At 60.4% G+C, this 13,305-nt stretch overlaps 1 protein-coding gene across 1 annotated transcript; it reads left to right on the top strand.

The window, feature by feature from the left end:
• The first annotated feature begins 4,135 nt into the window (after window positions 1–4,135).
• On the top strand, window positions 4,136–10,934 carry LARGE2 (LARGE xylosyl- and glucuronyltransferase 2). The gene is made up of 14 exons (XM_086612897.1): window positions 4,136–4,235; window positions 4,529–4,785; window positions 5,181–5,263; window positions 5,549–5,672; window positions 6,171–6,342; window positions 6,521–6,625; window positions 6,892–7,004; window positions 7,125–7,250; window positions 7,399–7,554; window positions 7,672–7,835; window positions 8,121–8,399; window positions 8,727–8,873; window positions 9,044–9,239; window positions 9,362–10,934. Exons 1-14 carry the CDS (start codon window positions 4,136–4,138, stop codon window positions 9,557–9,559), a joined length of 2,220 nt encoding a protein of 739 aa, XP_086469023.1. The 3' UTR covers window positions 9,560–10,934.
• Window positions 10,935–13,305: the final 2,371 nt, after the last annotated feature.

Here is a 13,305-nt window from a genome sequence, read left to right as displayed (position 1 = left end):
GGTCGGAAACCAGCAGTATTGGGAAACCTCTCATCTTACTGCTGGCTGTGCTTGTCTGATGCGAGCAAGGAGACTGCGGAGGGAGGGCGGAGAGGCCGAGTGCCATGGCTGCAGGGACGGGTAGTGCCACTACGGCTGCCGGTACCTGCTGTGCCCCTTGCCTGGGAGCTGCTTCCAGCCTTGCCCTCCGCTTGCTGTGCCTTTGACGTTTCATGGGGGAGAAGAGGCTGTGTAGCTGCCTTCCTGCTTGCCATCTCCTTCCCACCACCATAAACATCCTAAAACGCCTCTGCCTCACCTGTGCTCCCCCAGCAGCCTACCTGCTCCTGCCCCGGCTGGTGAGTGCCTGGCTGGGTCTCACTGTGCTGGGCCCTCATTTGCAGGAACGAGCAAGATAGGGAGGCTGGGAAAGGAGTGCAGAGAGGCGGTGGTGGTCTGCTGGAGCAGGAGATGGTTTTCTCCCACGGAGCAGTGCTGTTCGCAGGAGGCTGTGGGAGGTCTGGGCTTCTCCCAGGAGTGTGGGTAAGCCCTGTGCGGCTGCTGTCTCCGATGTCTCAGCTTGTTACATGGTGGATACCATGGAACAGGAACAGGACAGTCCTGGAGGCTGATCTCCATGTATCCCTGGGCCAGGGGAGGGAGCAAAAGGAGGGCTCCTGCTCTGGGGAGCTGCTGGTTTAGAGGAGCAGGGGAGCGGGCCGGGGGTTTCCCTTTCCCTGCCAGGGCAGGGCTGGGTGGAAAGGTGCTATTGAGGAGCAACTGCCTGTTGTAACCAGGGCTGTGCAAGGGCAAGCAAGAGCAGGAGTTAAATGTGTCTCCCGGGGCAGTGATTTCTGCGCTGCCTGGGTGGAGACCCAGCCTGCCCCGGGGCTCGGGGGCTGCCTTTGCAGGCGCTTCTCAGTCTTTGCAAGGCAGGCTGGGGCTTGCTGCTGCAGCTTGCCCTTGAGTTACGGGGTGGGGGGGGCCATCTGCGTTTCATCTAAATTGCTGCGCAGACAGTTCGCATCCTAATCCCTCCGCCTGCTGCCGGTGGCGGGCTGCCTCCTCCCACCACACCCTGCCTTCTCCGGGCATCCTCCAGCAGGCTCCTTCCAAGGCTAAGGGGGGCAGGCAGGAGGGTAGGGAGGCTCCTCTTCCTGCTCTGGCCCCGGGCAGGAGCCTGCTGCCTTTCCCCAGCCCTGGGGCCAGGCACGGGAGAGCTGCAGGTAGAGCCCGGCTCTGCATAGTTGACATTCCCAGCCCCAGCCTCCCGATCCTCCTGTTCCATCCAGCTCCCTCCTGGTGTGCTGGGCAGGTCTGGGGGACGCTGCACTCTTTGGGAGCCCTGCTCTTTGGTAGCAAGCCTGGGCAATCGGGGGACAGCTCTTTTTTCCCTTTTCAAACCTACAGTGGCGTTTGCATCCTGTCCAGGTGAGGGTCTAGTGCTCAGGTGGCAGATGATACCTCTTCTTTCTGGGTAGCAAGGACTGCACCCCACCTTTGCCACGTGAGCATCCCAGGCTTGCCATGCAGCCCCTCTCTGCTAGCCAAGGGGAGATGGGGTGGGCTCTGTCACCTTCCAAAGCCCTCCCCGAGTATCTCCCAGGACAAAGCCTCCTGCACCTGCCCTGGGAATGGAGGCGGCAGGTGCTGGGTAGGGGGTAAATAATCCTGATGCTTCCTTTATCTCAGAGAAGGAGGGATATTTGAGGCCTGGGAGCAGGAAGGGGGCTGGAGGGAGGGTGGATTCCTCCCGACTTACTTTGGGCAACTCCGTGCCCCTGGCGCTGGGGGCTCTTGAGTAGAAAGCAAATTTAATCTCTTGTTTTGTTTGTTCTTTCTTCCTCCAAGAGGGGGGCCAGCGCGGGGCGTGCGGGGGGGAGCCGGGGTTGAGAGCGGGGAGGAGGGGGGGGAAGTGTCAGATCTGAAAGGGAGGAGTAAAGAGAGGACGGGGAACGGCAGATCCGGGAGGGAGCAGCAGCAGCGGGCTGCCAGCCGGCTGGGGAGGTGTCCAGGGAGGAGGAGAAGGGGAAAGGCAGGTAAGGAAACCACTTCCTGGGGGGCAGGCGAGTGGTCAGGTGAGGAGGGAGAGAAGGTATGGCGGCGGAGGGGGGGATAGATGGAGTCCTTGGGTGCCTCCGGGAGGGTCTTTGGCAACTGGCCTGCTGCTGGTCCTGTCCTCCAAAATTGCTGTCCCAGTAGCATGCTCACATGCAGGCTGGGGACAGGGTGCTGTTTCCTGTGGTGAGACTGCCCCAGAGGGGCTATGGGGGCAAACGGGAGGGGGGCTGCTCTGTACCACCACCTTCTCTCTCCTTCGTTCGTGCTAAAGTCCTTTTCCTGTTCCTTGGCTTCCCAGACAGCTCGGTGCCGGCTGACCTCCCTCATCTCGCTTTGCCCCTCTTTCTTGTGCCACGAGTTCAACACACAATTTGGGGGATGCCCAGGCCAGGCAGGAGGGGTGGAGATCGGCTTGTGGGACTGGAGACAGGCTGGCAGCAGCAGCAGAGACCTTGCCAAGTCCAGCACGGCTCATAGCTGTGGCAGGGAGAAGGGGTGCCTGGGCCTCGTGTGCTCCATCCATCAGCTCCTTCTTCCCCACCATGCCTGTGCTTGGCCTGGGGAAGAAGGAGCTTGGCCTTGGCTCCTTGCAGGGAGCTGTAGTGCTGGCGGCACCCTTTCTCTGCCAAAAAAAGGGGTGCAGCCCTCAGGTGCTATACGTGCTGCCACGGGGGCTCGGCTGCATCCCCCAGTGGAATGGGGTGGCCATGCTCACTCCCGCTGGCCTTGCCCCAGCCCTTGCAGAGCCTGTTGCTGCGTATCCCTTACTTCTGCCGAGCTCGCCATACGCCTTCAGCAGGCGATTCCTACCGCGGACAGGCGTTCGCGCCCCAGCCTAGGGGGCTGCTCACGGTGGTGTCCTCCCGGGCTGCCTCTGTCAGCCCCCGAGCGCTGTTGGCCCCATGGGCATCTGCACATCAATGGGCTCCAGCGGCGTGTGTGCAGGGGGGAGCAGACCCTAATCCGGCCCATTCATCCCCACGGCAGCTTTTGTTGAGCCTCCAGATGTTGTGCCGAGGGCAGGGGCTCAGTCTGAAGCCGCGGCAGGCAGGCAGGGGCGCGGAGCGAGGCCGGCCGCGCGGGGGGAGGTCAGTGTTCCCTTTTTTTTTGGGGGGGTCTTTGTCTGCCCTGGGCGCCTGCCTTTTTGGGATCTCGGGGCAGGGCTCTCTGGAGACGGGCTTTCTGTGCCCGTGGCGGGCCTGGGCGCAGGGGCGAGGCAGGGAGCGTGTTGCTCTGCCCGGTGGGGGTGTGGTGTGGGGGGGTCTCGCCGCCGCCGAGGACCGAAAGCGGCGCAGCAGGCGTGGGCAGAGCTGCCGCGGGGGGTCCCCGCCGAGCCCCCGTGAGCCAGCGGTGTCGGGAAGTGAGTTTCACCGGAGCGTTTGGAATTTTTCCACCAAACTTCGTAGCTGTGAGCGGAGAGGGAGGCGGCTGGCCCGCGGCAGGGCTGGGTACTGGAGTTCCCCCCGAGCCCACCGGCGGGGAGGGCCGGGAAAGCGCCGGGGCCCGCCGCGTCCTTGAGGCCGCCTCTCGAGAGCGGTCCCGGCCCCTTCGGCCTGCGGAGGCGGTGGGGGAGGGACCTGCGCTCCCTCTCAAGGGCAGGCTCCATTAACCACCCCATGACCGGCCACCCGGCTCGGGGAGGACCGCTCCAGCATGGCCTCTCCCCTCCACGGGAGCCCTTCGTTTTTTCCCCTTGGCGTGTGGAATGGCAAGGAGCAAGGAACAGAGCTGGAGTGAAATGGCTTGAAGGGCTCCTTCTCTCCCTTCCCTCATGTTTGAGGGCCCCCTCAAGCGTGGCCATGGCAGGGTGGTGGGCGAGGCCATGCAAGGGTCCAGATGCCCCAGCATGGGCAGGAGGGTGCCGACTGGGAGAGGCTGTCGCTGGAGAAGTGAAGGGCATCTGTCTTGCCACCGCACTCGCCCAGGCAGCGTCCTGGAGGGAGCAGGAGACAGGGAACGTCCTGGTGTGGGCTCCAGGGCTGCTGGTGACACCGCCCTCTCCACTCCCCTGTCTCTCGCAGGCTCTAGGATGCTGGGGCCAGCTGGGCTGGGGCTGCCCACCTGATCCTCGCTGCCCCCGTCCTGCCGGCACACTATGTTGCGCTCCTGGCGCGTGAAGCTGAAGCTGCTGCTTGCCACGGTGACCCTGGCCGTCCTCCTCTCCTGGCTCTATCTCTTCGTGGGCAGCCTAGAATGTGAGTGGGTCCTCCTCCTTGGATCAGGAGACGGTGCACAACAGAGGGTGGACAGGGGAGGCCAAGGCCTTGTGGTTGCTCTGTGGCCATGCAAGTCGCCACAGGTGTATCTGAGCTCTGCATTTCCAGGCGCATCCCTGGGGCTCAGGGAAGCAGAGCTGTGACATTGGCCAGGCACACGTGGGGTGTGCCGGACCTCTCAGTTGGGGCTCTGCCCCACCATCCACACTCAGTCCCTCCCGGCTGAGCTCTGCCTTGCTGTGCCCATCACATACCCCATGTCTCCTCTGCAGATGGCCGCTTCCTCCTGCTGCCGCCCTGCCTGGGTGAGCAGCCGAGCCGGGACGTGGAGCGGGAGGCGCTGGCCTCGCGGGTGCGCAGGGTGGAGGAGGAGAACCAGCAGCTCCGCATGCAGCTCGGCCAGGTGCAGGCAGAGGGCAGCGACGGCAGCCCGCCATGGGGGACCTCCACCGAGGATGGGGACACCCCCAGGAGCAAGAGGAGCAATCGCACGGCCTGCCCCAAGCAGCGGACGGTGCACAAGTGTGAGGTGGGTGATGGCACTGGCACGGTGGCTGGATAGGGGATGTCAGATGGGAGGCTGGGACCTTGACTGAGCATGGATGTATGTGCACCCCGCCTGGCACTGCTCACCCCATGCTCTGGCCATGCTGGGGCCTCATCCTGGCTCTCCATGGTGCTCAGTGGGCCAAAGCCAGTGGGTGAGGGTGATTTGCTTCTCCAGAGAGGGAGGCCACGCAGGAGGAGTAGCAGCCAGACTCCTCATCCCTGCTTCTGAGCCGGGGGACTCCCACCTGCCCCGGGCCTCCTTCCCCAGGGGAAGGACTGGATCATAGAGTCTGTCCCCATAGCACGGCTGGGGAGGAGCTGACAGGGCTCTGAGCAGGGTCCAGTCTTAAAAAGGTGCCGTTTGTCTCTGGGCAGCTCCTGCACGTTGCGATTGTGTGTGCCGGGCACAACGCAAGCCGGGATGTGGTCACCCTGGTGAAATCTATCCTCTTCCACAGGTAATGGGGAGGTCCTGTGCCAGTGGTCTGCTGGTTTGGGTTTCCCAGATGAGCTGCTGTGGGGGGGCAGTGCTGTTGGGCAGGGGCTCTAGGGCCTCTCTCTACCTGCTGTGCCACTGCTGAGACTCAGAGGGCGAGAGGGGCATTTGTTTCCCCAAGGTGACTGGTTTGTCTCCATCTGCCCCTTTGGCTGGCATCTGTTCCCTGGCAGGGGTGGGAGGGATGGGGACCATGTTCTCTTCCTCCTACTATAGTGCTGAGTGCTGCTGCACTTGCCCTTGACAGGAAAAACCCTCTCCACTTTCACTTCATCACGGACTCGGTGGCCCACCAGATCCTCCAGACTCTCTTCCAGTCCTGGATGGTGCCCTCCGTCCACGTCAGCTTCTACAATGCTGATGACTTGAAGGCAAGCACTTGCCCCCTCCCTTTACCCTGTCCTAATCCGGTGCTTGGAGGGCCAAGGGGAGCAGCAGAAAGGGGCGAAAGTTAACTCTTCCTGCTGGTCCCTCGCTCACCTGCTCCCCTTTCTGTTGCTGGTCTAGATGAGAAAGGGGGCACAGGGCTGGTGCTGGAGAGGTGGGGAAGCCCCTTAGGGTAGCATTGCCTCTGTGGCGGAGCTGGGTCCCCCACTGAGCGCTGAAACACTGGGGTTCAAGTAGGGGTTCTTGTGGCTGGAGAAAGAGCCAGGCCAGGGTGAGAGGGAAGGAGAAGGGAATGCAGCCAGCAAGTGCCAGAAGGGCCTGGGGAGGGAGGTGTGTGGCTGCAGGTGGTGCAGCTGGAGGAGATGCTCCAGGCTCGACTGGCTCCACAGCTTTGTTGTGCCTCTCTGCACGGGGTGGCCGTCCTGCCCGGGCAGGGGAAGGGTATGGCTGTGCCCAGCCCCTGAGGCCGTGTCGCCTTGCAGCTGGAGGTGTCGTGGATCCCCAACAAGCACTACTCTGGCATCTATGGGCTGATGAAGCTGACGCTTACCAAGGCACTGCCCTCCAACCTCTCCAAGGTCATCGTCTTGGACACTGACATCACCTTCGCCACTGACATCGCTGAGCTCTGGGCTGTCTTCGGGAAGTTTTCTGGTGAGGACAAGGTGCCTCTGGGGCCCGCCAGAGCCCTGGCAGGGTGCTGGGTGCTGTGAGCCCACTGTCCTGGCAGGATGGCAGTCCCCGTCTGCCGCAACACCAGCACAGTGGGTTTGCTTGGGCCCTCTGAACCTGCAGCAAGACGGGCTGAATCCACATCCCTCTCTTTCCTCAGACAAGCAGGTGATTGGACTGGTGGAGAACCAAAGTGACTGGTATTTGGGCAACCTCTGGAAAAACCACAAACCGTGGCCTGCCCTGGGACGTGGCTTCAACACGGGTGAGTGTGGGCTGCTGGGGTGGTCGATGCAGCCTGATGGTGTGTCCAGCTGAGGCGACACTTGGCACAGGGAGGTTGGGGAAGGCTGAAGTGAGGCGGGAGAGTGTGGTGGGCATGAGGGGGCTGCTACAGGGTCTCAGAGTCGTGCGGGTGGACGCAGAGAAGCAGCATGTCACCAGGGCCAGAGGTGTGCAGGCTGCCATGCTCCAGCTCTGTCCTGGCTGGGTGGTCCCTCAGTGACCCACTGCCCTCCTCCCTGGACCCAGGAGTGATCCTGCTCCTGCTGGACCGCCTGCGTCGCCTGGGCTGGGAGCAGATGTGGCGGCTGACGGCGGAACGAGAGCTTATGAGCATGCTCTCCACCTCGCTGGCTGATCAGGTAACGGTCCCTCCTCTGAGGCGGTCAACCCCGCTGCATTCCCATAGCACTGCTGGCGTAGGGCGGCCATGCTGTCTTCCTCATCCACCTGTGCACTGCACTTACCTTTCTCTATCCTAGGACATCTTTAATGCGGTGATCAAGCAGAACCCAGCCCTGGTGTACCGGCTCCCCTGCTTCTGGAATGTGCAGCTCTCCGATCACACCCGCTCGGAGCAGTGCTACACCGAGGTCTCGGATCTCAAGGTCGGTGGGTTTGCTGCCTTTCGAGACTGGAGAGGGCCTGAAGGACAGTGCATGCACTGGAGGTCCAGGGGAGTTGGCATGGGATGTGGGGGCTCGGGGAGTGCTGGATGCTGCTGACCTCTGCGGGGTGACACACCACTGCCCTCAGGTGATCCACTGGAACTCACCCAAGAAGCTGCGGGTGAAGAACAAGCACGTGGAGTTCTTCCGCAACCTCTACCTGACCTTCCTGGAGTACGACGGGAACCTGCTGCGCAGGGAGCTTTTTGGCTGTGCCAGCCTCCCTAGCCCCCCCAGCAACCAGGTGAGGGAGACTGCGACTCTGCCTCCGACCCCCGAGCGTGGGGTGGGCAGAGACGCCACGCAGCCGCCCCGGCTCACCCTGGGGCTCCTGCTCACCCTCACGTTTACGGCCCTGCAGCTGCAGCAGGCACTGGAGGAGTTGGACGAGGACGATCCCTGCTACGATTTCCGCCGGCAGCACCTCACGCAGCACCGCGTCCACCTGTTCTTCCTGCAGTACGAGTTCCTGGCCCTTCCCAACCCTACCGACGTCACCCTTGTGGCCCAGCTCTCCATGGACAGGTACTTGCCAGTGGGGCTGGTGGGCGGTCAGGTGTCTCCCTCTGCTGCCTTTGGGGTGGCTCCAGAGCTCTGGAGCTACCAGGGATCTCTAACATGGGTTCCTCATCCTCATGCTAGCAATTTGTGTTGAGGAGCAATGCCCTGAGCTGGGAGCAGCAGTTCTTCCTACTCCCCCGTGAACTGGGCTCGGCTGGCATGAGGCTTATTGCCAGGCACCCATGTCTGAGTTTGGCCACGCCGCCGCGGGGCAGGACTGTGGCCCACGCGGTGCCATCTGCTCCGCAGGTTACAGATGTTGGAGGCCATCTGCAAGCACTGGACCGGCCCCATCAGCCTGGCGCTGTACATGTCGGACGCGGAGGCCCAGCAGTTCCTGCGCTACGCCCAGGCCTCGGAAGTGCTGAGCGCCCGCCGCAATGTCGCCTACCACATCGTCTACAAGGAGGGGCAGTTCTACCCCATCAACCTCCTGCGCAACGTGGCCTTGGCCAACACGCAGACGCCATACGTCTTTCTGACGGACATTGACTTCCTGCCTATGTATGGCCTCTATGATTACCTCAGGTAAGGCTTTCTCCAGCTGGCTCTTGCTCAGCCTACTCGCTCCTCACGCACCAGGATTTGCAGGAATCGCCCTGGGCAGCAGTTATTGACATGCAGAAACTCTTTGCCTTGGGATCCTGTCCTTGCTTTTGTTAGACGCCGGTGGATGAGGAAGTAGCCATGGCTGTGAGAGGTGCCCCATTCCTCCTGCCCCTGCGTGGCACCACTACAAGTGTCCAGACTCATTAATACCCTTCTGAAGTGGTGGGCAGGCTGGAGGGGCTGAGGAAGGGGACTGTGGCCATGGCTCACAGCCAGGGAGACCTCACACTCTTCCTACCACCATAGGAACTCCATCCAGCAGCTGGAGCTGCCGCAGAGGAAGGCAGCTCTCATCGTGCCGGCATTTGAGACCCTGCACTACCGCTTGACCTTCCCCAAATCCAAAGCAGAGCTGCTGTCCATGCTGGACATGGGCTCCCTCTACACCTTCAGGTAGGGACTGGAGCTGCTCTACTGTCCAATGGGGCTGTCACGCCCAGCAGAGCCAGTTTTGTACCCATGTGCCTTGAGGCCGTGGGGCAGCCGCTCAGGGGATACTCTGTCTGCCTGTCTCGGGAAGCTGCCAGTTTTCCCCGGTCTCTCATTTCCATCTCTCCCTGCAGGTACCATGTGTGGCCAAAAGGCCATGCCCCAACTGACTATGCCAAGTGGCGGACGGCCACCGTGCCATACCGCGTTGCATGGCAGCCAGACTTCGAGCCTTACGTTGTAGTGAGGCAAGACTGCCCCAAGTATGACCAGAGGTTCGTGGGCTTCGGCTGGAACAAGGTGTCCCACATCATGGAGCTGGATGCGCAGGTGGGTGAGGGGTTGCTCCTGGCACCATGGAGGTGCAGGGTGTTGGGGGGTGTTGGCCGGGTAGTGACGTGTTGGTACCACCAAACTGATGCTGACAGCAAGGGCTGCTGCTCTGTCCCCAGGAATATGAGCTGCTGGTTCTGCCCAACGCCTTCATGATCCACATGCCCCATGCCCCCAGCTTCGACATCTCCAAGTTTCGCCTGAGTGCGGGGTACCGGGGCTGCCTCCAGACGCTGCGGGAGGAGTTCCACCAGGACCTGTCACGGCGGTACGGGGCTGCCGCACTCAAATACCTCACCGCCGAGAGGAGCCTGTGATGCCTGGGGACAGTGGGTGCGGGGTGCTAGCAGCACACCGGAGAAGGGAGAGCACAGGGCTGCCCTCCTGCCCTGGCCCACTGCTGCAGCCTGGCTGGAGGGAACCGAGCCGGCAGCACAGCCTCTCCGCCCAGCGATGGGATGCCCATAGTTAACATGGAAGGTGACAGCTATGAGAACAGGCAGTGCCTGCAGGTCAAGCTGCTGCAGCACAGCCAAGGGTTTTTCAGAGCAGCAGCCTCCCTGTGTTACAGGGGAACCTCCTCATGCAGGGGCCAGGGGGATGGGTCTCCTCCCTCCTCTGTTTTAGCAGATTTGGGTTCTCAACTTTCGTTAGCTCACCTCACTGAGAGGCCTGGGGGCTGCTACCTTACCCTGCTCCACCTCTGCTCTGTCATCCCAGGTCCCAATCCTCTGCACCCCTCCGGGGCTTTGGTGAGAGGGAGACAAGGATGTGGAGCATCCTTTTGCATCCTCTGTGGAGCCAGGCTCCGAGAAAGCCTCCCAACACCCTGGGAGGTGAGGCCAGGGAGTACCAGGAGTGATGGAGACCTGGTTCAAGCCCAGGCAGAGGCTGGCTGGTTAGCAGGGTGAAATGTTGTTACTCCCATCCATATGGATGCAAAGTCTCCAGTGGGATTGGCCCACTACTAGTGTTGTGGGAGTCACCCAGAGGGGGACGAGGCTGGATGCTGTCCGGAGCAGTTGGATGCTGTTCGGGCCTGCCCCTTCTGGCTGGAAGCAGCCGTGCCATGTTGGTGACAGGCCCCATCCTAGGGCTGGCGGTGCCCCACAGGGCAGTGCTGCAAACCATGCCTGGCAGCCATCGCCATGGGCAGAGCAGCAGCTTCGTGGGCCAGCACATGCTTGGAGAAGTTCCTGGCAGGGGACCACCACCCTTTGCCTCCCCAGCTCGGGCAGCGAAGATGTTGCCATCAACAGTCAGGGATGTGGTTGACACTGGACGAGATCATAGCTGAGCGCTGTGGCGGGATCCCAGTGCTGGGAGCAGCTTGGCCGGGCACTGTTCCACTGCTATCACACACTGGAGCACAGAGGATGCATTGCTTTCCTCAACGCTATTTAAATTATTTAATACTTTTCTCATCAGAATTAAATGATTAGGGTGTCTTGGGTTTTTTGTTTTGTTCTGATTTTTGGTTGGTTTTTTTTTTTTTAATCCTTTCTTCGTCTGCAAAGATTTTGCTGGTGGCCCTGGAGGTTCTCCAGGCCAGTTGCTGCTGCAGTCTCTGCTGTCCTCTCCTTAGCGTTACTCTGGGCTGCAAGAGCCAGCTCTGTGCAGGTGTCGGGATTTCCGTCCATAGTGGGAGCAGCCAGGAGGAGCCATACAAAGCACGGGGTATGGAAAGGGCACAAGCGCCTCTTGCTTATTCTCTCTTTTTAATTTAATTTTTAAATTAAAGCTTTTTTATTCTTTTTCACATCCTTGTTAGAACTGCCTGGTTATTAATTTTTTTCCTGCCATGAGCCTGCACGTGCTCCCTGGAGGGAAATCAGCAGGAAGGGAGCAACGCAGAGGGAGCCTGAGCCTCTGCTGGGTAAACGCATCGCTGGGCTTCCTCTGCCTGGCATGTTGGAAGCCTTTTCACTTTCTGGCCAGCACAGTGGGAGGGTTGGGGAGCAGGGAGCAACGGCAGGTGAAAGAAACGCCCGTGTCACCAAGTGGCAGGCATGCCGGTGCCCTGCCAGCTGACTGCAGTGGGATCAAGTCCACCAGTTCCCTGCACCACAGCGGGGCTGGCAGCCTGGGTGGCACAGCCAGCGCCCTTTAAACGGAGTCTGGGGCTTCACGGCTTAGGCACGTAGTCAGTTTAATCACACCCAAGAGATGTGTGTTCCTCTGGCAGTGCTGCGGCTCGTCCCTGAGCATGTCAAGCTGGCTGCTGTGCTGGGACCCGCAGGACCTTCCCCTTGCCTGCCAAGGACAAGTGCCCAGCTCAGGCCACGACACAGGCAGCGGGACAGACTGGGGCTGCCCTCCTGAATGGCCTTGGCTTTACAAAACTGTTGGAAACAAAAACTGGCTCTTAAGCCATACGAGCCGCCAGCCTCCCATCTGCAGGGGGGGAGGACAGGGTTGGTACACCAGGAGCAAGTTGTTGAGGCTTTATTTGGGAAAGGGCTGGAAAGACAGTGCTGATCACTGGGCGCAGCTCCACCCCACCAGTCTCTAGCAGACAGCTTTTGTTTAACACACCCAAAGCTCACTGGTATCGCTCTGCTTCTGCATTAAGTGACAACACAGGTTTAGATCAGATCTAGACAGTAGTTTAGCCTGTTCTCTGCCAGAGACTTGATGGTGGAGCAGTGCCAGAACGCAGCAGGTGTCTTCTGGGCATTTCTTTGATGGTTCGATGGCTACAGAAATGCTGGCTCTGCAGTTTTTTCAGCAGGTGTACTGCTACGCCTATAGCAGGAGGACTGCGTGCCATCATTTTCAGACAATCCTTCCCAGCCTGGCCCAGTCCTTAGCCCAAAACTTGCCTACAAGGGTTTAGGTACCTGGAGTAGTAAGCCCAGCTCAGGTTTGGTCTCCATGTGCCCTCTGCCAGGAGGCTGCAGCTGGAGGCAACCAGAGTCAGAGCCCACAGAGATTTTCTTAGCCGAGCACAAGCCCTTTTGAGCTAAAATTCATTTCCACTAATGCAGCACCCTTCTCCCTTGCCAAGAAAGCAAGCCTCAAGCCAGAGCGCGCCGCAGGCACTGTGCAGAGCCACGCTCAGAAACCCCTCCCGCAGCTGGGGACTTTCCACGGGCGCTGTGGCATCCCCTATGCCTGTGGGACCCGCTGACCCCATCTGGTACATACAGCTAAGGAGACGAGAGATTTTATTGTGTTTTATTTAGTAAAATGTTAAAATAAATAAATACAAATTGATCAGATGCTCTGTACCCCCTCCCCCCCACCCCAACTTTTAATTTGCTAAAATCTAAACACATTTGTACCAAAACTGAAACCACAAGGGACTTGAAGGCAGCAAAGAGACTGCAGATACTATGAGCATCAGGCTAAAAAAATAGAGATATTTAAAAAACCCAAACCAGCTCACGAGTCGGTGTTCTCATGATGTGATTCTGTGACAACAGAGCGGTACTGGTCAGAAAGGGCATTTTACACCAGGGCCTGCAAGGACGGGAGGTTGGTGGGGAGAGGGGCAGCACAGGTGGCCCTGGCTTACAGAGGGCAGAGCCGTGGCTTCAACGTGCAGAAACCCAGCCGGGAGAGAAGCTGCCACTGGCCCCTTGCAGCTCCGGGCCCATGGCCCTGGAGGGCTGCTCCGCCAGAACCGGGGGCTGTTTCACCAAAAGCACCTGATGACAGTCGGGCAGGCTGGGGGGGACCGGGGCTTGGACACGGCGCCCTTCAGCCTCAGCTCCTGGTCCAAGCCCAAGCCAGGACTCCCGTTTTACATCTTGGTCTCGGGTGAAACGCTGTGGGGGTGAGGGGATGGGACAAAGCATGGCGCATAGGCGGGGTGGTGGTATCAACAAGTCTACTGAGATGGTGCCAGCATGATGGTGGGAACGTGAAGCTGTGATCGAGGCCTGAGTATTTTCTCTATACAAGCAGAGCTGCCTTCACAACCCGCCCGCCCTTGGCTGTGGATGACGCGGTGGGTGTTTGCAGATTAGAGCCAGTCAGCCCCCAAAAGATGAAGTACTGCATGAGAAGCCACCCAGCACTGCACCAGGCAAGCTGCAGCTCACCACCCTTCTCTGCACCA

This window comes from Tauraco erythrolophus, chromosome 6 (genome assembly GCF_009769465.1).
Source record: "Tauraco erythrolophus isolate bTauEry1 chromosome 6, bTauEry1.pri, whole genome shotgun sequence".
NCBI classification, from domain to species: domain Eukaryota; kingdom Metazoa; phylum Chordata; class Aves; order Musophagiformes; family Musophagidae; genus Tauraco; species Tauraco erythrolophus.
The sequence above is the reverse complement of the archived record's forward strand: the minus strand, read 5'-3'. Positions and strand labels throughout refer to the sequence as shown.

Bases quoted from the DNA above. Each gene is read 5' to 3' on its own strand.
- LARGE2 (XM_086612897.1), top strand. From the start codon at position 4,136: ATGTTGCGCTCCTGGCGCGTGAAGCTGAAGCTGCTGCTTGCCACGGTG. The intron at 5,673-6,170 runs GCAAGCACTTGC...GTCGCCTTGCAG, and splicing joins ACAATGCTGATGACTTGAAG to CTGGAGGTGTCGTGGATCCC. The intron at 6,626-6,891 runs GTGAGTGTGGGC...CCCTGGACCCAG, and splicing joins GGGACGTGGCTTCAACACGG to GAGTGATCCTGCTCCTGCTG.